The sequence below is a fragment of the Haliotis rubra genome, unplaced genomic scaffold (genome assembly GCF_003918875.1).
Source record: "Haliotis rubra isolate DU_JTF1 unplaced genomic scaffold, ASM391887v1 Scf762, whole genome shotgun sequence".
NCBI lineage: Eukaryota > Metazoa > Mollusca > Gastropoda > Lepetellida > Haliotidae > Haliotis > Haliotis rubra.
In genome coordinates, this window is record NW_025767482.1 from 305,480 (window position 1) to 331,952 (window position 26,473).

General features: G+C 43.2%; 2 protein-coding genes and 1 long non-coding RNA gene across 12 annotated transcripts; all 3 read left to right on the forward strand.

Moving 5' to 3' along the window:
• The first annotated feature begins 3,871 nt into the window (after positions 1-3,871).
• Positions 3,872-12,460, forward strand: LOC124260436 (cell wall protein DAN4-like). Of its 5 annotated transcripts, none has more exons than XR_006894080.1 (6): positions 3,872-4,165; positions 9,386-9,511; positions 9,629-10,234; positions 10,399-10,917; positions 11,023-11,113; positions 11,726-11,867. XR_006894080.1 is itself a non-coding variant. In XM_046694756.1 (6 exons), the coding sequence occupies exons 1-6, from the start codon at positions 4,084-4,086 to the stop codon at positions 11,904-11,906; spliced, it is 1,047 nt and encodes a 348-aa protein (XP_046550712.1). In that variant the 5' UTR covers positions 3,873-4,083; the 3' UTR covers positions 11,907-12,460. The 5 variants fall into 5 exon arrangements, 3 of the variants coding, with proteins under 3 accessions (XP_046550713.1, XP_046550712.1, XP_046550711.1); XR_006894079.1 differs by having other exon boundaries at positions 3,873-4,165; positions 10,555-10,917; XM_046694756.1 differs by lacking the exon at positions 10,399-10,917 and having other exon boundaries at positions 3,873-4,165; positions 9,629-10,003; positions 10,043-10,234; positions 11,726-12,460.
• LOC124260437 lies at positions 6,908-8,306 on the forward strand. The gene is made up of 3 exons (XR_006894081.1): positions 6,908-7,140; positions 7,612-7,738; positions 8,067-8,306. It is a non-coding gene; the product is annotated as an uncharacterized LOC124260437 (long non-coding RNA).
• A 1,757-nt stretch (positions 12,461-14,217) lies between the features above and the next one.
• On the forward strand, positions 14,218-24,995 carry LOC124260433 (uncharacterized protein DDB_G0271670-like). 6 transcript variants are annotated; one of them, XM_046694749.1, is made up of 8 exons: positions 14,218-15,680; positions 15,830-16,018; positions 16,401-16,668; positions 16,762-16,820; positions 18,552-18,932; positions 22,223-22,310; positions 22,853-24,130; positions 24,162-24,995. In XM_046694749.1, the coding sequence occupies exons 2-7, from the start codon at positions 15,955-15,957 to the stop codon at positions 23,625-23,627; spliced, it is 1,635 nt and encodes a 544-aa protein (XP_046550705.1). In that variant the 5' UTR covers positions 14,218-15,680; positions 15,830-15,954; the 3' UTR covers positions 23,628-24,130; positions 24,162-24,995. The 6 variants fall into 6 exon arrangements, with proteins under 6 accessions (XP_046550705.1, XP_046550706.1, XP_046550703.1 ...); XM_046694750.1 differs by having other exon boundaries at positions 14,219-15,680; positions 18,555-18,932; XM_046694747.1 differs by having other exon boundaries at positions 14,221-15,680; positions 16,401-16,820; positions 22,853-23,749; positions 23,806-24,130.
• Positions 24,996-26,473: the final 1,478 nt, after the last annotated feature.

Genomic DNA, 26,473 nt, shown 5'->3' on the forward strand with positions numbered 1-26,473 from the left:
TAGGTACATTGTCACACATTATCTACAGGACGAGCAGTGGTGACACACTGAGTAGGTACATTGTCACACATTATCTACAGGACCAGCAGTGGTGACACACTGAGTAGGTACATTGTCACACATTATCTACAGGACCAGCAGTGGTGACACACTGAGTAGGTGTCACATTGTCACACATTATCTACAGGAGCAGCAGTGGTGACACACTGAGTAGCTACATTGTCATACATTATCTACAGGACCAGCAGTGGTGACACACTGAGTAGGTACATTGTCACACATTATCTACAGGACGCAGCAGTGGTGACACACTGAGTAGGTACATTGTCACACATTATCTACAGGACCAGCAGTGGTGACACACTGAGTAGCTACATTGTCACACATTATCTACAGGACCAGCAGTGGTGACACACTGAGTAGGTACATTGTCATACATTATCTACAGGACCAGCAGTGGTGACACACTGAGTAGGTACATTGTCATACATTATCTACAGGAGCAGCAGTGGTGACACACTGAGTAGCTACATTGTCACACATTATCTACAGGACCAGCAGTGGTGACACACTGAGTAGGTACATTGTCACACATTATCTACAGGACCAGCAGTGGTGACACACTGAGTAGGTACATTGTCACACATTATCTACAGGACGAGCAGTGGTGACACACTGAGTAGGTACATTGTCATACATTATCTACAGGACCAGCAGTGGTGACACACTGAGTAGCTACATTGTCACACATTATCTACAGGACGAGCAGTGGTGACACACTGAGTAGGTACATTGTCACACATTATCTACAGGACCAGCAGTGGTGACACACTGAGTAGCTACATTGTCATACATTATCTACAGGACGAGCAGTGGTGACACACTGAGTAGGTACATTGTCACACATTATCTACAGGACCAGCAGTGGTGACACACTGAGTAGGTACATTGTCACACATTATCTACAGGACCAGCAGTGGTGACACACTGAGTAGGTACATTGTCATACATTATCTACAGGACCAGCAGTGGTGACACACTGAGTAGCTACATTGTCATACATTATCTACAGGAGCAGCAGTGGTGACACACTGAGTAGGTACATTGTCACACATTATCTACAGGACCAGCAGTGGTGACACACTGAGTAGGTACATTGTCACACATTATCTACAGGACGAGCAGTGGTGACACACTGAGTAGGTACATTGTCATACATTATCTACAGGACGAGCAGTGGTGACACACTGAGTAGCTACATTGTCACACATTATCTACAGGACGAGCAGTGGTGACACACTGAGTAGGTACATTGTCACACATTATCTACAGGACCAGCAGTGGTGACACACTGAGTAGCTACATTGTCATACATTATCTACAGGAGCGAGCAGTGGTGACACACTGAGTAGGTACATTGTCACACATTATCTACAGGACGAGCAGTGGTGACACACTGAGTAGGTACATTGTCACACATTATCTACACGAATAATCACAATATAATATACTAATAGGTCTATAATACATATAATAATAATAATATCACATAATAATAATAAATGTTAATCTGTAAAACATAATAATGATGATAATGGTCTAATGATACATAGGGACAGTCTTTTACCATATTGCTAAACACCACGCTTGTGAGTAAGAAAGATTATTCGTTTCTTGTGAAAACAATATTTTACATGGGGACACTCTTTTACTGGTTACGGTAATCCATTAATTAATTAATATGTTGGAAATGTGGCTTTACCGTCTACAGCCATGTAATTTAAAGGTGTCCTCCCAAAAGTTAGACGTCCCAAAACTTAGACGCGTTAAAGCAACCAAGGTTATGGTTGGTTACACTGAGGTTCACTACACTGTCACCTTCGTTAATTAATGGACTAGTCCGAAATGTACTTATCCAAACACAAAGAGAAGAGATTGTGGATAATGACAATGACTTTATTTGACATAAAACAAAATAAGTTATTTCAACAAGATAATTATAAATGATCTATGGATGACTTTGTAATGACTTTATTTGGCATTAAAAACCCTTGAATTTAACAAGATAATTTAAATGGTCAATCAAATCATTCAAGATTTAAGATTTCACATCTTTCACATAATTCACTATACAGGCAGTAACAAGGCAAGAATGTCAACCAAGTCTGAGCAAATGCCTAACTGCATCAAGGAACTCCATGTTTGTCATCCCTGCTGCACGCAGTCTCCCTTGCAGACGCATCAGCCTGTTCTCAGTTTCCCTGTACACCCTCTTCGTCTTCCACATCGCCAGTGAACAAACTCTCCCCTGACTCTGTTCTTGGTGTATGTGTGACGAAGGAATACCTGAGGAGTACCCTTCTGTGACTTCACGTATTCTACTCTCTGAAGACCAGCCATCGTTTGTTCTTAACCCTTAGTTAGTTATTTGCTTTATTTAGCGTCGCACGCACAACTAAGGTAAAAAAGGAACAAATATGAAATAGGTAAAGAGTAATAGAGATGTGGAATTTAATATATATGTAGTGTAATAAATGGTTATTGTTATTGTTTGAGGACAGAAATCTGTTTAATTTGATTGTATTTTGTTAATATGTTGCTTTACAACCAACCCATGTTTAAAAACATATTTATTAAGTGAATAATGATGAACATATAAACGGTTAAAAAATGAAGTCGATAAAAAGAGAGAACTCATTTCAAAAGTTAAAATAACACATATACATATTTATAACAATTTTTTAAAATGGTAAAAAGTCGAATTATTGCATTATTGTTTTTGTTGCTAGATTGTTTGGTATAATTTTGTATGAATAAAATATTTAGTGAGTGGTTTAATTAATTTGGGGTTTGTTAGAAGGTGCTTGAGATCAGAAGAGTTAGCATTATTGAATTTGGCAAGTGATACATATGCCGTTTGAACGTTGTGAAAACACATTTGGAGAACCCAGTGATTGAGTAAGCCAGTCAACATTACCATTCTGACTAGGTTGTAATCACAGTCATGTCTGATTGATTTGTCTGGCAACTGGGACGTCTGACTTTTGGGACGTCTAACTTTCGGAGTAAAATATGGCCTTCCCGGCAATAGTCATTTCTGAAATGTTGCTTTCCCGGCCTGACACCGAATGAACGTTCAGTAACCCAAGCTTGTAAGAGGCGACTAACGGGATCGGGTGGTCAGGATCGCTGGCTTGGTTGACACATGTCATCGGTTCTCAGTTGCGCAGATCGTTGCTCATGCTGTTGATCACTGGATTGTCTGGTCCAGACTCGGTTATTTACAGACCGCCGCCATATAGCTGGAATATTCTTGAGTGCGCGTAAAACTAAACTCACTCACTCACTCACTCCTGCACGGCCTTTTGTGACAACAGTGCACAGGCACGAGGAAAGTGGTATGATTGTAGTGCATGTTGTATTGGGAGGTCAACAGGTGGTGGTAGTTTCATCTGGGGTCATTTGTAGTTGTTTAATTATTAGAAACGTATTTTTTATCAATTGCTTTTTTCCCTGTCATGTTGCAGGGAAGGAGTGTGTTTTAATTCACTCTTGTAAACAAGTCTTGTACACAGCGGCTGGTAGAGTTTTACATCCATGTGACGGTGTTGTTGTCTGCATGTCCGCATGTCCGCGCGGGCAAACACACAATGGACCTGGCAACTAAATATCAGGCACACCAGGTCACTGTTACAGGCGACTTACATATATATCGTGTATCGCGGTTATTCAAAGCAAACAGCCACCAGAAACACCATGATCCTTTTCCTGACACAATATTGACTCATAACTAGCTCGCAGGACAAAAGAATGTTAACATCCCGTCGACGGTTGACTGCAAATAGAGCAACGAGCGGGTTCTCTATGCGGAACTTACATCCTTGTCACCCTGTTTACACCGGTGTGCACACGGTCTATGTGGTTTCAATATGTCTATGCACTACTAGGAGTTAGGAGGTACTGTTTCATCGACTGCTGGTGAGAACACCATGTTGTTATGTCAACTACTCCACGATTCCAACCGGGACAATAAATGACAACTACGTCTTCGTTCCCAACATCTCTCACGTACTGATGTTTTGAATGGTGATTAAAATGACTATATTCCATGCTTTCTCCGTGACTGTGATGTTACTTCAAACCTGCCAGAGTGTGCTGTCACAAGGTGAGTAATATGCTCTTAGCTGGAAGCTTAACCTAACATAACACCACCTCGAGTATCTGCTTCTTCAACTGTTATTCACTGAGAATGGATTATATTACATGAACTATCTGTCTTCGGTGATGAGGCAGATAGGCAAGTACTATGTTAATCGTGTCATCTGTCACAGTGAGGCCAATAGCGGAGGATTATTATTAATCGTGTCATCTGTCTACAGTGAGGCCAATAGCGGAGGATTATTGTTAATCGTGTCATCTGTCTACAGTGAGGCCAATAGCGGAGGATTATTGTTAAACGTGTCATCTGTCTACAGTGAGGCCAATAGCGGAGGATTATTGTTAATCGCACCAACTGGTTTCATTGAGATAAGTAGTGCAGCACTATATTATTCGTATCATCTGCCATAGCAGAGGTCAGAAATGTCATTTGGCATCAGAGAAGTCATCAGAGAATTTGAGATTGGTTGTATTATCTCACTTCACTGAGTTCGATAGAGGAGGTTTATGGTATTTAGAACTATTGTTTGGCTTCAGTGAGGTCGATAGAGGAGGTTTATGGTATTTGTATTGTGTGCATGAGGTTGATGGTATTTGTATGGTTTGGCTTCAGTGAGGTCGATAGAGGAGGTTTATGGAATTTGTATTGTCTGGCTTCAATGAGGTCAATGGATGAGGTTGATGGTATTTGTATTGTCTGGCTTTAGTGAGGTCGATAGAGGAGGTTTATGGTATTTGTATTGTCTGGCTTCAGTGAGGTCAATGGAGGAGAATTATGGTATATATATTGTCTGGCTTCAATGAGGTCAATGGAGGAGGTTTATGGTATTTGTATTTTCTGGCTTCAGTGATGTCTATGGAGGAGGTTTATGGTATTTGTATTGTGTGGCTTTAGTGATGTCTATGGAGGAGGTTTATGGTATTTGTATTGTCTGGCTTCAGTGAGGTCAATGGAGGAGAATTATGGTATTTATATTGTCTGGCTTCAATGAGGTCAATGGAGGAGGTTTATGGTATTTGTATTTTCTGGCTTCAATGAGGTCAATGGAGGAGGTTTATGGTATTTGTATTGTCTGGCTTCAGTGAGGTCGATAGAGGAGGTTCATGGTATTTGTATGGTTTGTCTTCAATGAGGTCAATGGAGGAGGTTTATGGTATTTGTATTGTCTGGCTTCAAAGAGGTCAATGGAGGAGGTTTATGGTATTTGGATTTGTGGCTTTAGTGAGGTCGATGGAGGAGATTTATGGTATTTGTATCGTTTGGCTACAGTGAGGTCAATGGAGGAGGTTTATGGTATTTGTATTGTCTGGCTTCAATGAGGTCAATGGAGGAGGATTATGGTATGTGTATTGTCTGGCTTCAGTGAGGTCGATAGAGGAGGTTAACTGTATTTATATTGTCTGGCTTCAATGAGGTCAATGGAGGAGGTTTATGGTATTTGTATTGTCTGGCTTCAATGAGGTCTAGGGAGGAGGTTTATGGTATTTGTATTGTCTGGCTTCAGTGAAGTCAATGGAGGAGAATTGTGGTATTTATATAGTCTCGCTTCAATGAGGTTAATGGATGAGGTTGATAGTACTTGTATATTTTGGCTTCAATGAGGTCAATGGAGGAGGTTTATGGTATATGTCTTGTCTGGCTTCAGTGAGGTCGATAGAGGAGAATTATGGTATTTATATTGTCTGGCTTCAATGAGGTGAATGGAGGAGAATTATGGTATTTATATTGTCTGGCTTCAATGAGGTCAATGGAGGAGGTTTATGATACTTGCATCGTTTGGATTCAGTGTGGTCGATGGAGGAGGTTTATGGCATTTGTATTGTGTGGCTTCAGTGAGGTCGAGAGAGGAGGTTTATGGTATTTGTATTGTGTGGTTCAGTGAGGTCGATAGAGGAGGTTTATGGTATTTGTATTGTGTGGTTCAGTGAAGGTCGATGGAGGAGGTGTTTGTATTGTTTAGTGGAGGTCGATGATTTGTATTGTCTGGCTTCAGTGAGGTCAGTGGAGAAGTTTATGGTATTTATGTTGTGTGGCTTCAATGAGGTCAATGGATGAGGTTTATAGTATTTGTATTGTCTGGCTTCAATGAGGTCAATGGAGGAGGTTTATGATACTTGTATCGGCTTCAGTGATGATGTCGATAGAGGAGGAGTTTATATTATTTGTATTTGTTCATCGATGAGGAGGAGTTTATGGTATTGTCCAGCTTCAGTGAAGTCGATAGATGAGTTTGATGGTTTGTATGGTTTGTGTTCAATGAGTCAATGGAGGAGAGTTTATAGTATTTGTGTTGTCTAGCTTCAAAGAGAGGTCAATGGAGAGGTTTATGGTATTTGGATTGTGTGGCTTTAGTAGGAGTCGATGGAGGCGATTTATGGTATTTGTATTGTTTGGCTACAGTGAGGTCAATGGAGGAGGTTTATGGTATTTGTATTGTCTGGCTTCAATGAGGTCAATGGAGGAGGTTTATGGTATGTGTATTGTCTGGCTTCAGTGAGGTCGATAGAGGAGGTTTACTGTATTTATATTGTCTGGCTTCAATGAGGTCAATGGAGGAGAATTATGGTATGTGTATTGTCTGGCTTCAATGAGGTCTAGGGAGGAGGTTTATGGTATTTGTATTGTCTGGCTTCAGTGAAGTCAATGGAGAAGAATTGTGGTATTTATATAGTCTCGCTTCAATGAGGTCTATGGATGAGGTTGATGGTACTTGTATATTTTGGCTTCAATGAGGTCAATGGAGGAGGTTTATGGTATATGTCTTGTCTGGCTTCAGTGAGGTCGATAGAGGAGAATTATGGTATTTGTATCGTTTGGCTACAGTGAGGTCAATGGAGGAGGTTTATGGTATTTGTATTGTCTGGCTTCAAAGAGGTCAATGGAGGAGGTTTATGGTATTTGGATTGTGTGGCTTTAGTGAGGTCGATAGAGGAGATTTATGGTATTTGTATCGTTTGGCTACAGTGAGGTCAATGGAGAAGGTTTATGGTATGTGTATTGTCTGGCTTCAGTGAAGTCGATAGAGGAGGTTTATGGTATTGATATTGTCTGGCTTCAATGAGGTCAATGGAGGAGGTTTATGGTATTTGTATTTTCTGGCTTCAATGAGGTCTATGGAGGAAGTTTATGGTATTTGTATTGTCTGGCTTCAGTGAGGTCAATGGAGGAGAATTATGGTATTTATATTGTCTGGATTCAATGAGGTCAATGGATGAGGGTTTATGGTATATATATTGTCTGGCTTCAGTGAGGTCGATAGAGGAGAATTATGGTATTTATATTGTCTGGCTTCAGTGAGGTCAATGGAGGAGTTTTATGGTATTTGTATTGTCTGGCTTCAATGAGGTCTGTGGAGGAGGTTGATGGTATTTGTATTGTCTGGCTTCCATAAGGTCACTGGAGGAGGTTTATGATACTTGTATCGTTTGGATTCAGTGTGGTCGATAGATGAGGTTTATGGTATTTGTATTGTGTGGCTTCAGTGAGGTCGATAGAGGAGGTTTATGGTATTTGTATTGTGTGGTTCAGTGAGGTCGATAGATGAGGTTTATGGTATTTGTATTGTCTGGCTTCAGTGAGGTCAATGGAGGAGAATTATGGTATTTATATTGTCTGGCTTCAATTAGGTCAATGGATGAGGTTGATGGTATTTGCATGGTTTGGCTTCAGTGAGGTCAATGGAGGAGTTTATGGTATATGTATTGTCTGGCTTCAGTGAGGTCGATAGAGGAGAATTATGGTATGTATATTGTCTGGCTTCAATGAGGTCGAGAGAAGAGAATGATAGTATTTGAATGGTTTGGCTTCAGTGAGGTCAATGCAGGAGGTTCATGGTATTTGTATTGTCTGGCTTCAGTGAGGTCAATGGATGAGGTTGATGGTATATGTATTGTCTGGCTTCAGTGAGGTCGATAGAAGAGGCTTATGGTATTTGTATTGTGTGGCTTCAGTGAGGTCGATGGAGGATGTTTATGGTATTTGTATTGTGTGGTTTCAGTGAGGTCGATAGAGGTGATTCATGGTATTTGTTTTGTCTGGCTTCAGTGAGGTCGATAGAGGTGATTCATGGTATTTGTATTGTCTGGCTTCAGTGAGGTCGATAGAGGTGATTCATGGTATTTGTTTTGTCTGGCTTCAGTGAGGTCGATAGAGGTGATTCATGGTATTTGTTTTGTCTGGCTTCAGTGAGTCTAGCATCGACTGGCGGCATGGACACCGCAACATCAGCACCGACATCAGCATCAATCCAGCCATCCACCTGGCAGTCCCAGAGTACACAATCGCCTGTAGCTACATCTGTAGTCGCACGCACTGGACTTGATACATCTCTCACTGGACCCGCTGGACTTGATACAGCATTAACCATACTTGATACAATCCTCACTGGTCTTGATACAACTCCCACTGGAACCACTGGACTTGATATAACAACCACTGGAACCACTGGTCTTGATACAACACCCACTGGAACCACTGGACTTGATACAACAGCCACTGGAACCACTGGTTTTGATACAACAGCCACTGGAACCACTGGACTTGATACAACAACCACTGGAACCACTGGACTTGATACAACAACCACTGGAACCACTGGACTTGATACAACACCCACTCGAACCACTGGACTTTATACAACAACCACTGGAACCACTGGTCTTGATACAACACCCACTGGAACCACTGGTCTTGATACAACACCCACTGGAACCACTGGACTTGATACAACAACCACTGGAACCACTGGACTTGATACAACACCCACTGGAACCACTGGACTTGATACAACAACCACTGGAACCACTGGACTTGATACAACACCCACTGGAACCACTGGACTTGATACAACACCCACTGGAACCACTGGACTTGATACAACAACCACTGGAACCACTGGTTTTGATATAGAAACAACATCAGCCTCAAAAACTACAACATTGTCAACAGAAACAACTTTACCAACAACAGGTTCTCCCATATTTACTGACCATTTGACACTATGCTAAATTATTGCTTACTTACTTCATTGCTTACAATAATGCCCCAGTGTGTTTGAAATTTGCCTTCAGTTAAAGATCCGTGTGTTTTTGTTTTTTAAAAAAAAAAAGGTAAGTTGGCATTTAATCGTACAAGTGGGACCTTGGTGAATCTGTCTTGTTTAACTGTGGGCAGTAACAGCATAAACAATGTCCATTTTGTAAATGTCTCACATCGCCTCTAAACCAGAAACGCCATATCTGCCATCAACAACATCTGCTGACACGTCTACAACGACACAGGGGGATTCACAGACGACGACAACAGCAACAACAACCGTCATGGCAGCTGCAACTGATGACTTCATGATGACAGGTAAAGACGCTAATTGTACTGCTGTTATCTCTCCGATACAATAACCGTCTATAAGTCACCAATTTCAACATGAATCAGACAACAATACCTGTCTAGATTATGACATTTGTGCTCCAGCTTCATGGACTGGCAACGAGGATGCCCTACAGTCTACAACGTTAACGCAGGGTGTCTCTTCATCTGCAACTACATCTGTCACTGCATCCCTTTCAACAACATCTACGTCCACAAACCCATCTACATCTACACCCCCAATTACACGAACAACTACATACTCTACAGGCCTAGCTACATTCCCATCTATGTCTGCATCAACAGTTACATTTACATCCACATCTTCATCTGCACATTACTCAGCTACTGCTACCTCCATACACACATCCCCAATGCCATCTGTAACTACATATGCTTCTACACCCTCATCAGCATCTATATCTGCATATCCGGCGCTAGCTAAATCAACACCTACGTCTTCTACATCTGGCCCAGATGATACGTCAACGACTTCTATATCTACATCTGGCCCAGCAGATACGTCAACGACTTCTATATCTACATCTGGCCCAGCAGATACGTCAACGACTTCTATATCTACATCTGGTCCAGCAGATACGTCAACGACTTCTATATCTACATCTGGCCCAGCAGATACGTCAACGACTTCTATATCTACATCTGGCCCAGCAGATACGTCAACGACTTCTACCACAGCCAACAATGACGGTGCGTATCCATATATTACAGACAAAGAAGTGCACTCAGTAAGTTCATAGTAACCAGAGATTCTGTCCCTGCAGAAAGTATCCAGAGAGTGAGTTAGATAACCGCCCCGTCAGTGGCAAGTGTAAGGTGTTAGCAAGCTACAGTGTGCTACGATATTCTTGCAGAGACGTTCAGGCATATTATACCGGCTGTATCCAGTGTAAGGTGTTAGCAAGGTACAGTGTGCTACGATATTCTTGCAGAGACGTTCAGGCTTATTATACCGGCTGTTTCCAGTGTAAGGTGTTAGCAAGGTACAGTGTGCTACGATATTCTTGCAGAGACGTCCAGGCTTATTATACCGGCTGTATCCAGTGTAAGGTGTTAGCAAGGTACAGTGTGCTACGATATTCTTGCAGAGACGTCCAGGCTTATTATACCGGCTGTATCCAGTGTAAGGTGTTAGCAAGGTACAGTGTGCTACGATATTCTTGCAGAGACGTCCAGGCTTATTATACCGGCTGTATCCAGTGTAAGGTGTTAGCAAGGTACAGTGTGCTACGATATTCTTGCAGAGACGTCCAGGCTTATTATACCGGCTGTATCCAGTGTAAGGTGTTAGCAAGGTACAGTGTGCTACGATATTCTTGCAGAGACGTCCAGGCTTATTATACCGGCTGTATCCAGTGTAAGGTGTTAGCAAGGTACAGTGTGCTACGATATTCTTGCAGAGACGTCCAGGCTTATTATACCGGCTATATCCAGTGTAAGGTGTTAGCAAGGTACAGTGTGCTACGATATTCTTGCAGAGACGTCCAGGCTTATTATACCGGCTGTATCCAGTGCTGCTGCGGGTGTTGCCCTCCTGACCGTGGTCCTTGTGTCCGTGATTTGTTACCGGTAAGAGAATCCCTCTTTCTACAACACCAGGATAATACCTGTCACTAGAGGTAGACATTAACCATTGGACCAATACAGAACTTTTGTCGGAAGCAATTATTGATACATTGCTTCCATAAAACTGATACAATAGTCTGTGGGCCGGTGTGGGGAGTCTCCGATCAGATTACCCTGTGGACCAGGTAATAATTGTCGGTGCTGATTGCATGTCACCGTGGCCCGACTTGCCATTGGACGTTTATCAGCCATTGCCTCGTCATGCTCGGCCATTTACAGCCCTTTTCCATATATCTGGAATATCAAAAATGAAACATACAACTTTATGGATGACAACTTCTTATTTATTGCATTCAGCGACGTTTCGATGTCCTGGTTAGGACATACCTCTGTAACACAGAGGGTCTCCTTAAAAAGCTTTGCCGTTGTTCTGTACAACTTGAAGTATAACCCGCACAATTATCTAGCCAGGAGGTCTTTGAATGGCATTTAGAAGTGATACACCTAAGGAAGATACACATTATCCATTGCTTGTTTTTAGATATTTACTCGTATTCACAAGATGTTGAAAGCATGGATCGCTGCTTACATACATGTCTCATCTGCCTGTTTTAGAAGAAGATCACAGGAGAAACCCCTCGCCGATGCAGATGACATCAGTTACCACAACTTCCGCGTCGGTCGAATGGAGCTTCAGTCGGTCAGGAAAGACGACCCTTACCTGGACCTTGATTCTGATTTCACTAGCCAGGACGTTGAAACTAAACACAAACTATCTACGTTCGGTCGGAGTTGAACGCGTCCTGTTGAAACAATGTCATACATGATAAAGATGGTTTCATGGTTTCATTGACAGTGTTAATGGAAGCGCGAGTGTGGTTGTTTCATGCAGTAAGGTAATTATCTGTCACAGGGGCGCTCAAACCAACCATTGTTAAATACTGGCATTCTTAATATGACACGGATATGTACAGATGAAGAGCCTCCGTGATCCGTGGCTCCTCTCTTACTGCTCTGCTATTGTTTTGTGGCTGCTGTTACTTCCCAGTTAATGCTCTGTTACTGCTCTGCCCTTGTTTTGTGGCTGCTGTTACTGCCCAGTTAATGCTCTGTTACTGCTCTGCTATTGTTTTGTGGCTGCTGTTACTGCCCAGTTAATGCTCTGTTACTGCTCTGCTATTGTTTTGTGGCTGCTGTTACTGCCCAGTTAATGCTCTGTTACTGCTCTGCCCTTGTTTTGTGGCTGCTGTTACTGCCCAGTTAATGCTCTGTTACTGCTCTGCTATTGTTTTGTGGCTGCTGTTACTGCCCAGTTAATGCTCTGTTACTGCTCTGCCCTTGTTTTGTGGCTGCTGTTACTGCCCAGTTAATGCTCTGTTACTGCTCTGCCCTTGTTTTGTGGCTGCTGTTACTGCCCAGTTAATGCTCTGTTACTGCTCTGCTATTGTTTTGTGGCTGCTGTTACTGCCCAGTTAATGCACTGTTACTGCTCTGCTATTGTTTTGTGGCTGCTGTTACTGCCCAGTTAATGCTCTGTTACTGCTCTGCTATTGTTTTGTGGCTGCTGTTACTGCCCAGCTAATGCACTGTTACTGCTCTGCTATTGTTTTGTGGCTGCTGTTACTGCCCAGTTAATGCTCTGTTACTGCTCTGCTATTGTTTTGTGGCTGCTGTTACCGCCCAGTTAATGCCTGTTACTGCTCTGCTATTGTTTTGTGGCTGCTGTTACTGCCCAGTTAATGCCTGTTACTGCTCTGCTATTGTTTTGTGGCTGCTGTTACCCCCCAGTTAATGCACTGTTACTGCTCTGCTATTGTTTTGTGGCTGCTGTTACCGCCCAGTTAATGCCTGTTACTGCTCTGCTATTGTTTTGTGGCTGCTGTTACCGCCCAGTTAATGCACTGTTACTGCTCTGCTATTGTTTTGTGGCTGCTGTTACCGCCCAGTTAATGCTCTGTTACTTTGTGGCTGCTGTTACTGCCCAGTTAATGCCTGTTACTGCTCTGCTATTGTTTTGTGGCTGCTGTTACTGCCCAGTTAATGCACTGTTACTGCTCTGCTATTGTTTTGTGGCTGCTGTTACTGCCCAGTTAATGCACTGTTACTGCTCTGCTATTGTTTTGTGGCTGCTGTTACTGCCCAGTTAATGCACTGTTACTGCTCTGCTATTGTTTTGTGGCTGCTGTTACTGCCCAGTTAATGCACTGTTACTGCTCTGCTATTGTTTTGTGGCTGCTGTTACTGCCCAGTTAATGCTCTGTTACTGCTCTGCTATTGTTTTGTGGCTGCTGTTACTGCCCAGTTAATGCTCTGTTACTGCTCTGCTATTGTTTTGTGGCTGCTGTTACTGCCCAGTTAATGCTCTGTTACTGCTCTGCTATTGTTTTGTGGCTGCTGTTACTGCCCAGTTAATGCTCTGTTACTGCTCTGTACGCAGCGTACGGTGTATGGGGTTACTTTTTTCCAAACGTCTCTTTGTCAAGTGACATTATTTCCTTCTTGCATTCATCCGTGTATCAAGTAAGCTGGAGCTGTACATCAAGAGTATGACAACCTTTGTGTAAGTCTCACTGACATATCATATGACGGGAGCAAATATATGACAACCTTTGTGTTAGTCTCACTGACATATCATATGACGGGATATATACATCAAAAGTATGACAACCTTTATAACATGTTATATTTGGGATTACACTTTCTTAGTAAAGTACACATTCTAGTACTTTTTGGGTTGAGTCCCATCCAGGATTCGAACCCACACCCTCAAAGTCAGGCACCTAATCGCCAGCACACAAAGTCAGACGCCTAGACCGCTCAGCCACCGCGGCTTCCACAAAAATGGAAGTCGGACAACTGGTAGTCTAGACAGCGGACTTTGTGTACCCCTCTGATAAGTGTAAATTGGCACGGCTCCCATGGCCGAAAGCTATGAAATACTATGACAACCTTTGTGTAAGTCTCACTGACATATCATATGACGGGAGCAAATATATGACAACCTCTGTGTAAGTCTCACTGGCATATCATATGACGGGAGCAAATATATGACAACCTTTGTGTAAGTCTCACTGGCATATCATATGACGGGAGCAAATATATGACAACCTTTGTGTAAGTCTCACTGACATATCATATGACGGGAGCAAATATATGACAACCTTTGCGTAAGTCTCACTGACATATCATATGACGGGAGCAAATATATGACAACCTTTGTGTAAGTCTCACTGACATATCATATGACGGGAGCAAATATATGACAACCTTTGTGTAAGTCTCACTGACATATCATATGACGGGAGCAAATATATGACAACCTTTGTGTAAGTCTCACTGACATATCATATGACGGGAGCAAATATATGACAACCTTTGTGTAAGTCTCACTGGCATATCATATGACGGGAGCAAATATATGACAACCTTTGTGTAAGTCTCACTGACATATCATATGACGGGAGCAAATATATGACAACCTTTGCGTAAGTCTCACTGACATATCATATGACGGGAGCAAATATATGACAACCTTTGTGTAAGTCTCACTGACATATCATATGACGGGAGCAAATATATGACAACCTTTGCGTAAGTCTCACTGACATATCATATGACGGGAGATATAATCAGAACACCACATGTGAAATGCTGCAAAAAGACGTCCGATGCAAATACACGGCAGTGCTGCAGGCAGAACTGATTGCCACGAAACCCAACAATGGTTGAGGTAATTATCTAAAGTTCCTGCAAAGGATAAAGTGATTATTGCCAGTTAGATCTGAATTCAGGTTCAGTAGTCAGAATAAACAAGTTTGATACGCCAGCCGTATTGAATTATGAAATGTTTATTAGATACTAAAAGAGGATATACACATCACATGTTGCCCACCACCGGAAGTGATACTCACAGTACAGTACTTGTTTCCATCAATATACTTTACTTCAATGTACTTGTTTGAATTCAGCACTTCATCTGCACTGTAAGATTTATATATTGTGATATAAACAATAGGAAAATGGGTAATGGTGTTGCTTTGTTCCTCTAGTATTACTGCATTCTTGCAGCGGAGAGAGTGAGTGAGGGAATGAGTTGTATCTGGAGTAGGAGTATCGGTACCACTAACAATTGATGAGTTAAACCGCGGTTGTGGAAAGGTTTTGTCGCTTTCATGTATTTCCTGTGACTGGTATGCTGATTATTGGACGGGGCTGGTCACATGACGAGCATGGTAATGGCAGAAGGGCGTATCCTGTTTACGTAACGCCCGTGTCACCCGAATGTGTAAACATGTTTTTCCAAACCAGAATGGGACCACGATCGGGTCACGCTGACTCACATTCGTGACCGATCAAGTGTTAGGTTGCCATGGTAACTGCTATGTAAAACCAGTTGAATAGCCATTACCCGGTTTTCCTGCTATGGCCACGTGACCAGGAAAATTAAACACCCTTGAAGTCATGGATTTGAAATATAGTCAAGTTCAGAGCTATCACACACCACAACAAGCAGGAACTGTAAATCTAGGTTCAGGGGACGGTATTTGTGTAGAGAGGGCAGACCTACCTTGTAAGTACATTGTCAGGAAAACCATGGACATATACAACGCTGCTTCCGATGGTAATCTTTTCAAGGCACCAGACGCGTATACTTTCACCAGTATGTATGTATGCGTGTGCGTGCGTGCATGCCTCTTATACTTTCTTTCTGTGTGTCAGGTTGCAACCCCTGTTATCTAACGTGTATCAGTTCACCACAGCGAGCGCTGGGACGATGAGGACACGGACACAAGGCGCACATCCATGAACTACATCGGTGTTCTTCTCGCTGCACTACACTTAAAATGGCAGCATTGAAACTGTTACCTCTTGTGGTCATAGTCGTCCTATTCCCGGAGTCCATGTCACGTGAGTAACGGACGCAACAGTAACAACGTTCGCGACTCTCCTAGTTTTGTTTAGACTATTATTACACAATCGGGTTTACACCTGTGTTGCATCCCGGGCTTTTGCACTTAAACGCAAACCTCGAGTCTGTCCTTAACATAATCCTGATACAGTGTTAGACCAAGGAAGGTATGATTGTTGCAGCTGTTGTTGTTTTGTATGATAGCATGTGTACATAATCTTTTTATATCGGTATTATTGAATGTAACCAATTTGTAATTTGAACAATATGGAATGTGTGGTGTATTCCATCCACTGGTACATGCAATAAAGCTGGTTGTCATTTCTTCACTGTCGTTTGTGTTTTCAGCAAGCACAGTCTTTTTCACAATGTCTTTTTCAGCATCACGATTGTCTGTGTCAGCTTTAGCCTCATCAACTCCGACGTCGTCATCACAACAGTCTCAGTCGACTACTACCACGTCACCACAACCGTCTTCTTCAGCCTTGTCCTCATCAACTCCGACGACGTCATCACAACAGTCTGAGTCAGCGATGAGCTCATCAACTACAAGGTCACCACAACCGTCTGTGTCAGCCGTGTCCTCATCAACTTCGACAACGTCATCACAACAGTCTCAGTCAGATATGTCCTCATCGACTACTACCACGTCACCACAACCGTCTTCTTCAGCCTTGTCTTCATCAACTCCGACGACGTCATCACAACAGTCTCAATCAGCGATGTCCTCATCAACCACAAGGTCACCTCAACCGTCTGTGTCAGCCGTGTCCTCATCGACTCCGACAACGTCTGCTTCAGGTACAGTCGACAGTAAGACTGACGTTTCGAGGTCTGTCTTTCCTAAAATAAACTTGTCTCCCGTCTGAAATGCCTGACCAGCTATATTTAACGGTACAAAACTGTCAATCCGTTGATTCCAATGAGCTTGTATAAGAGATTAAATAAATTGATTGGAAGCCTTATTTAATCACTTATACAAGCTTTGTACATCAAATACATCTATTGTATATGCATCTCATCCCCAATGTTGGGTTTCACATATCCTTAAGTTACTCTTTGAAACTGGTTTTTTTTACGTTTGGAATAGCCAAGAATGTAGTAACATCAAGATTTTATAGTTTTTGTTTACACAGAGATGTAAAGATATTGAGTATCAATATTGGCATTCCAAGATTTTAACGTCATCCTTTTTTAATAATTATGGAAATTTTCAAACTCTTTTGGGTGAGGTGTGGTGAGGTGAAATTGGGTTTAACGTCGTGCTTGAGAATATTTCGCTCATATGACGACGTGCATGCGTGTGTATGTATATGTGCGGCTGCTTGTACTAGTCCAGACTAAAGCTGGTTCTATAGTGCTAGCCCACTGAGATACCATGCCGCAGTGAAGCATGAATACACCACCCAGACACATTATACTGACTCCGAGCCGGCCAGTCCTTGTTGTACCCATTAATGCCGAGCACCAGGCAGGGACCAATAAGTACCATATTTTAACGTCTTTTGGTATGACGCGGTCGGGGATCGAATCCGCGACCTTCCGCTCTCCGGGCGGACATCTTTTGGGAGTTGAGAAGTATGTATTAGAGCTGTAAGAATGTACTGTAAATTTGTTGTGCATCGCATTCATTGAATGTTCATTTACTACTTTTTAAATGTTTGAAAGATCACAACCAACTGTTATGCTCGAAGTGTAATTAAGGATGTAGAGAACTGTTTATACGACCATATTATTATAACAATCCATCCCATGATAAACTTGTCTCATTAATGTCAACAACATATTCCTGTTCTTATAAAGAAGATATCACTGTTCCTCAAAAGATATTTACCATGTTAAGTAGTTTTGCGTGGTATATTAGTGTATCTTGCGCACTGTATGATTTGCGTATCTTTGCACTATGGACCATGAGGTCTTAAATGCAAAAATAAACTCACATCTCATCCCCATTCTATTGTAATAACAACGCATGTATATATTCTCTAAAACTCTTTATCGTGTATCACCTGCTTGACAACGACATTAGAATCTATGTCGAAACGTCGCCTTTCACAGGATAAAGAAGTTGTATATCCATAAAAAAGTATCCTAATTCTTCATCACCCCAACTTCTAAAATGTCCGTCAAGGAAGTCTTCTAGGTTTACTTGAGTCACCATTATATTGACATATTGTTATACGACGCATCTATCATTCCTGTTATTTTATCGGTGGACGTTGTGAGGATGTCGGTTAACAATGTACTTACATAGCCTACATGGTTATTACGTCAATAAACATGGTTCTAACCTCCAGATAATAGAATACCCTTAACATTATAATTACATCTATCAAGGTCATTTGGTCAGTTTACTTGTTATAACTTCACTGTACATTCCCTGTACACCTGTACACATGTTAAAAGGTTTACAAGACAATTTACACTTCGGTTAATAACGTGACGTCAGATTCCATGTTGTAACTTCTGTTACCATAGTAATTATATCTCCTGGCACGGTTCTTGTGTAAGTGTATGTGGTTATGGCTTCAGCAGCAAGTTCGTCTGATACATCGTCGCCTTCATCACCAGAGTTGGTGACATCAGCCTCGACCTCCCTCAACAACAGTTCATCTGATTTATCAACCACTTCAACAACACCCAAACTGTCTGCATCGACAGAAGCATCAAGCCCTTCAACGGCATCGACGGACCTGAAGTCCACGTCTCCGTCAGTGACAGCGACACACTATACAACGGGTAGCACCAGTGGAGAGCCTCACTCGTCATCAGCAACTTCATCAGCAGCTACAGAGCATGCAACCTCATCCCAGTTTACAACTACACCAGTAGCTGGAACATCCTGGTCGACACAATCAACATTATCAACTGGGTCATCAACTACGGAAAAATCAGCTAAAGAGACAAAAACAGGTGAGACAGGAGAAGGAATAGCAGAAGGATGTAAGTGAAAATGACGTAAGGCTGGAGGAATAAGTCAAGAGGTAAGACATTAAGATGTAGGTGAGAGGAGGCAGACAGAAGGATGTAGGTGAGAGGAGGCAAAACAGAAGTATGTAGGTGGAAAGGACATACGACTGGAGAAGGTAAGACAAAAGGTAAGAAATTAGGATGTAGGTGGAAAGGACATAAGACTGGAGAAGGTAAGACAGGAGGCAAGGCAGAAGAATGGATAGGGTGCAAGACAGAGGGATGTAGGTGGAAAGGACATAGGACTGGAGAAGGTAAGACAGGAGGCAAGACATTTGGATGTAGGTGAGTTTAGGCAAGACAGAGGGATGTAGGTGGAAAGGACATAAAACTGGAGAAGACAGACAGGAGGCAAGACATTTGTGGGTGAGTTTAGAAAGGACATAGGACTGGAAAGGAGAAGGTAAGACAGGAGGCAAGACATTTGGATGTAGGTGAGTTTAGGCAAGACAGAGGGATGTAGGTGGAAAGGACATAAAACTGGAGAAGGTAAGACAGGAGGCAAGACATTTGGATGTAGGTGAGTTTAGGCAAGACAGAGGGATGTAGGTGGAAAGGACATAAAGGCAAGACAAGACAGGAGATAAGAATGAGGGAGTAGAGGGAGGGTAAGGCAAGACAGAAAGGACATGTAGAAGGTAAGACAGAGAGGCAAGACAAAGGACATAAGACTGAGAAGGTAAGACAGGAGGACAAGACATTAAAACTGGATGTAGGTGAGTTTAGGCAAGACAGAGGGATGTAGGTGGAAAAGGACATAAAACTGGAGAAAGGTAAGACAGGAGGCAAGACAGAAATGGAGGGTGAGTTTAAGAGCCGGTAAGACAGAGGGACATTAAGGATGTAGGTGAGTTTAGGCAAGACAGAGGGATGTAGGTGGAAAAGGACATAAAACTGGAGGAGGGAGGTGGAAGACAAGAAGAAGACAGAGGGATGTAGGTGAGACAGAAGAATATGGAGGTGAAGGAGGGATGTAGGTGGAAAGGACATAAAACTGGAGAAGGTAAGACATGGAGGTAAGACAGAAGAGGGATGTAGGTGAGAGGAGATGCAAGACAGAGGGATGACAGGAGGCAGGCAAGACAAAAGGATGATATGTGTGAGAGGAGAGCAAGGCAGAAGGGTGTAGGTGAAAAGGACATAAGACTGAAGAAGGTAAGACATGAGGTAAGACATTAGGATGTAGGTGAGTTTAGGCAAGACAGAGGGATGTAGGTGGAAAGGACATAAAACTGGAGAAGGTAAGACATGAGGTAAGACATTAGGATGTAGGTGAGAGGAGGCAAGACAGAGGGATGTAGGTGAGAGGAGGCAAGACAGAGGGATGTAGGTGAGAGGAGGCAAGACAGAGGGATGTATGTGAGAGGAGGCAAGACAAAAGGCAGGTGAGACAAGAGGCAAGATAGAAGGATGTGAGAGGTGAAAAGGACATAAAAGACTGGACAAGGAGAAGACAAGAGGCAGGCAAGACAGAGACAGAAGGGTGTAGGTGAAAGGAGGAAAGACAGAAGGGTGTAGGTGAGAGGAGGCAAGTAAATTTTTATGGTAAAAATTTGAAAATTCACACGTCTACAGACAAAGAGTTCGCCTAGATAACAGCATCCTTTATTGTTGTATTTCTGTTTACTTGAGTCCACTAGTCCACAAGTCAGTACTTTGTATGGCCTCCATTGGCAGCAATTACTGCTCGGCACCGTCTCCTCGGCACAGACTGCATAGGTCGACGAAGTCGCTCTTGCGAACTTCTTCCCCACTCTTCCTGCAATGCGGAAGTGTCTGACGCTTTTCTTTACGTTGACGTACACATCGACCGAGTTCATCCCATCTATCGGGTTTAGATCTGGTGATCGGGAAGGCCATGGCAAGACATTGCCGTTAGAATTGGCAAGGTAGCGGACCGTGACACGTTCTGTATGTGAAGTACCGCTGTCATGCTGGAACAACACCCTTTGTCGGTCCATAATCGAAGCATGTGACGTGCGAGGATTTCGTTGATTTGCTGTCAAATTCCCCTCAACAACCACTAAATCAGATCTTTGAGATCTTTGTGTGCTGGATATCTCATCCAACACCATGAAACTTTCTCCACCGAATCTGTCACCCTATCGAATGCAATTAGGGACAAAACGATCAGGGGCAATGTCACCAGTGAAGAAGGAATCCTGATTCATCAATGAACCAGACCCGCCTTCAGTTTTTAAGATTCTAGTTCCGGACTCGACGTCACCACCACAAGCGATTGCGCCGATGGAATTCTCTCAAAACAGGGGCGACAACTGGCCTTCTTGGTCGAATGCCCACTTCACGCAATCCCCACAGCTGTGGCAAGACGCAAGTGAGCAACCCAGATGAAGCGGTCCTGGGCATGGGTTGTAACTTTTGGATGGCCGCTTCTCGGGCGATTTTGGGCGGAATTGGTCAGCACGATCGGACACGGTGCTCTGTTAAACGTTGAAATGTCGGGCAACTGCAGACTGCAACTCCCCAACTTCAAGGCGGCCTACGGCGATGTTTCGATTGGCGGCACTCAGTCGTGGCATGATGATTTCCTCTTTTCCAGGCAAAAACGAATGACAAAATTAAACACAACGTTTGCCATTTCAAAGTGACCGATACCGCATTCTTTTCCACCTAATTGCACGTGCATTTTGCTTTGCGTGCTTTCTTGGTGACGTTTTGGCGAATATTTCTTCTAACGCTTTTAAAACAAGGGAAAAAGTTAAAATTGACGCGTTTGGGCGCTGAATCTGTTTACAATCACACAAGATGACGTTTGGAAAGAAATAGCATATTTGTATTATTTTTGCCGCCGCTGCATGCGTCCAATATTCTCCAAATAAACTATGTGTTTCTTGTTTTGAAGGGTGTATAAGTTATATTCTGAAGAGATAATAAGTTCACCCCACCTGCAGTGACCAGAATCCACTGTATGATTAACAAATACTATTCTATTATACTAGTAGGTAGCGACAACCAAACTCACTGAATTAGGGTGTTAAGATATTGAGCAGTGCACCACTTCAGTACATCGTGTGACTGAAAGCTAGAGCATTCGCATTTGCTGTACTTGTGATGTTGACATAGAAATGTTTGACATTTCCTAACCATCGCCGGCTATGTCGGCTTAAAAGTTTCCTTTTGTGAACACATGAAGATAGAAATTAGTGAACAAATAGACCGTCGATGTTGTATTTCATATATGGCAGACGAGTTCACAGCTGTTACACTTCCAGATGATTCCGTGGTGACAATAGTGCTGGCATCCGGAGTAGCAGCAGCGAGCGTTGTCGTGGCTGGTGTTGTCCTTATCGTATTTTGCAGGTAAAAGAACACAAAACAGTCCATTAAGATCGTATTACGTGTCTCTCTGATGATCCAAACGTAAACTATCAATTAAACTCGATTTAAACCTGCACCGACATATAATGTTTCCGGTCACGTGACATCTTATCACATGTACCCCTACTGAAACGGCAAAAATGGATAAGTTTGAGTACAGAAGAGTCATAAAGTTTTGGTCCTCGAGTGCCACCCGGTGAAGCACATTGAAGAGCGACTGACAGCAGTTAGAGTACCCCATGGGACTCAAACTTATCCATTTCTGCCGTGTCAGTAGCGGTACATGTGATTAGATGTCACGTGACAGGAAACTGGTGACATGTGCATGTCAATATTACGTTTATGTGAATGATATAAGGTGTCTTCAGTATCATACAGTTATTTTTATCATGCACATATCAGAAGTATTTTGACTCAAAACTTTTGATAGCCCTTCGAATATTAAGAGTGACCATGAAGTTGACAATTTTATAACACGGTTGATCCTGCTGTCTGGTTTTACATAATCACTGTTGTTTCACCAGGAGGAGAAACGCCAAGTCCGAGCCAAACCTCGAGGAAACAAATGAACATTCTGCTATCGGTCGAACTGAACGGTCTGCGTCTATCGTGACACTAGTGACTGGCCTCAAGGGTGTGTTGGGAGCCAACTGCTGGGAAATAGACCCTGCTTACTTCGTCGCCACCAAAGTTGAAGAATCTGACAACGTGAAGTCAAATGAAGAGCACTTAGGGCACACGGGGACAAGCGACTGTAGTGTTGAAACAACGGTGCGTGCAACTGCAGACTCACTCACCAGCGTTTGTGAAAACAATGAACTAACAGGTCCAAACTCGGCCACCATTCAGGGTCAGGTCGCTGGTCAGGCGCCCATAAATGGTCGGCCCAAGACAGAATGCCAAGAAAGGATAAAGGATCACATTAACACAGAGAGTCAAGGAAATAAAGACAGCCAGTGTGCGACAAACGATCACGTCATGACTGATAGTCAGGGTGCGAGAGACGGTCTAGTCAAGACTGATAGTCAGTGTCAAGTAAATGTTGAGACAAAGGGTACAAATTATGAAAAGAAAGGTCTTACAAAGATAGGCGAAATAGTTGTGGTAGATGGTCAGACTACGATGGATGGACCAGCCAAACTAGATAACCAGGGAGCGGAACAACACGGCACCATGACAGCAGATCTACTGGAGAGATACGATGAAGGAAATGATGACACAGAACGTCTAAGGGTCAAAGAGAGCTCAACACCAGATGCTTTCAGGCTGAGAGCTGGCATGGTAAAAGTGTTCCCGTGAAGTATGGCCATTAGTCTCGCGGCGTCCGGCGGTGGCGGGGGAGGACACCAGCAGGTGTCAGGAATGTACACTATGTGTGTGGCGACCAGTGGCCTGCATACAATGACGTTGTACATCGGAAGGTGGCTTGTATATGATCATCTTTACAAGGTGACCTGTATATAATCTATCTCGCAAGGTGACCTGTATATAATCTATCTATCTCACAAAGTGGCTTCTATATATTCTATATCACATGGAATCTGTATATAATCCCAAAATGCCCCTTATACATTATGTATTACACAATATGGCTTGTATATGACCTCTCTCACGAGGTACCTCATTAGGTGGCTAGTATCTGACCCATCTCAGGTCCTGGTAAAACAACGGCCGACATCATGAATAGCAGGGCAGGACATGACCAGTGTTGGCACTTATACCAAGATCATGGTGTACAGAGAATAGTATCACCCATAGAAGGATCCTTCCCAGAGGGAGATGACATACTCATATTGCACTATGTAATGTACGTGCGGAACAATCTTAAAATAGCTTTATTATTATTTTGACCTTTCCCCCACGCCCATTTGCAATTGAAATCCTTTTCAAACATACTGTAGTCTATATTCATTCACTCGATAATACAACTAATTTATCAGTTTACGCTATAACTGGGTGTATCACATCCGGGTGGTGCCCTGATTTAGCTGGAGGAGGAAGGTGCTGTCAGCTTCCTTGTGTCCATAGCTTGTGAATCTATCATGGGTGTTCACATTCAATCCAACGAACCACGCCTTTGTAAATACGTTTCATTGACGTTGCTACCCGCTATGATACGTATGGATTACACAATTCTATGCTATCACAGCCACGGGGCTACCTCCGTTATCATATATGTTGAAACAGTTTTCCTTACAGATATGTTTTTATAATAAAAGGGTTTCCTTATAAAATACCCAGTCTTGAATATCCTCAGCAACATATTCCGTTTCATGTAAAAGGATAATTACTTGAAAATTACTTGAATATTTGGTTTTATGTATCGTTGTACAAGATATTGTAACATAGGATATACAGAAGAAGGTTAGGAAAGTTGTGTAATGTTTGTTTTCTCTCAAACTTCCCAATAGGTTTGAAATATAAACGCGTCAGGTAGCAGTTTACAGTTTGTTACAATATATATAGCGACCTTGCTATTAGTTGTTACTGTTTTAATCACAACTATCCTTTTCATGCATATCGCCCTGCTGGGTTTTAATCCCTATCCCTATCAGATGTATATAAGTCTATGCTGTGCTGTAGAACTTCACTCTTGCTTGTCAACGGTGTAAGGATCTATACCACAACGCCAGATCATATCAGAATAAATAAGTTGTTATTCATAAAGTGTGTTGCCTTTTTGTATTGGAGTAATTGGCAGTAACAGGTGGAAGTGAACACATGTCTGGGTGGAGATACTGATCCTTCTACAGCTGTGAACAAGTCAGTTCATCATGTGTCAGGGCGTACCTCCACAGGTCAGGTCGTCATGTGTCAGGGCGTACCTCTACAGGTCAGGTCGTCATGTGTCAGGGCGTACCTCTACAGGTCAGGGCGTATCTCTACAGGTCAGGGCGTACATCTACAAGTCAGTTCATCATGTGTCAGGGCGTACCTCTACAGATCAGGTCGTCATGTGTCAGGGCGTACCTCTACAGGTCAGGTCGTGATGTGTCAGGGCGTACCTCTAAAGGTCAGGTCGTTATGTCTCAGGGCGTACCTCTACAGGTCAGGGCATACCTCTACAGGTCAGGTCGTCATGTGTCAGGGCGTACCTCCACAGGTCAGGTCGTCATGTGTCAGGGCGTACCTCTACAGGTCAGGTCGTCATGTGTCAGGGCGTACCACTACAGGTCAGGGCGTATCTCTACAGGTCAGGTCGTCATGTGTCCGAGCGTACCTCTACAAGTCAGTTCACCATGTGTCAGAGCGTACCTCTACAGGTCAGGTCGTCATGATGTCAGGGCGTACCTCTAAAGGTCAGGTCGTTATGTCTCAGGGCGTACCTCTACAGGTCAGGGCGTATCTCTACAGGTCAGGTCGTCATGTGTCAGGGCGTATCTCTACATTTCAGGTCGTCATGTGTCAGGGCGTACATCTACAGGTCAGTTCGTCATGTGTCAGGGCGTACCACTATAGGTCAGGTCGTCATGTGTCGGGGCGTACCTCTACAGGTCAGGTCGTCATGTGTCAGGGCGTACCTCTACAAGTCAGTTCATCATGTGTCAGGGCGTACCTCTACAGGTCAGGTCGTCATGTGTCAGGGCATACCTCTACAGGTCAGGTCGTCATGTGTCAGGGCGTACCTCTACACGTCAGGTCGTCAAGTGTCAGGGCGGACCTCCACAGGTCAGTTCGTCATGTGTCAGGGCGTACCTCTACAGGTCAGGTCGTCATGTCTGAGGGCGTACCTCTACAGATCAGGGCATACCTCTACAGGTCAGGTCGTCAAGTGTCAGGGCATACCTCTACAGGTCAGGGCATAACTCTACAGGTCAAGTCGCAATGTGTCAGGGCGTATCTCTACAGGTCAGGGAATACCTCTACAGGTCAAGTCGTCATGTGTCAGGGCGTACCTCTACAGGTCAGGGCATACCATTACAGGTCAAGTCGTCATGTGTCAGGGCACACGTCTACAGGTCAGGGAATACCTCTACAGATGAAGTCGTCATGTGTCAGGGCGTACCTCTACAGGTCAGGGCATACCTCTACAGGTCAAGTCGCAATGTGTCAGGGCGTACCTCTACAGGTCAGGGCATACCTCTACAGGTCAAGTCGCAATGTGTCAGGGCGTACCTCTACAGCTCAGGGCGTACCTCTACACG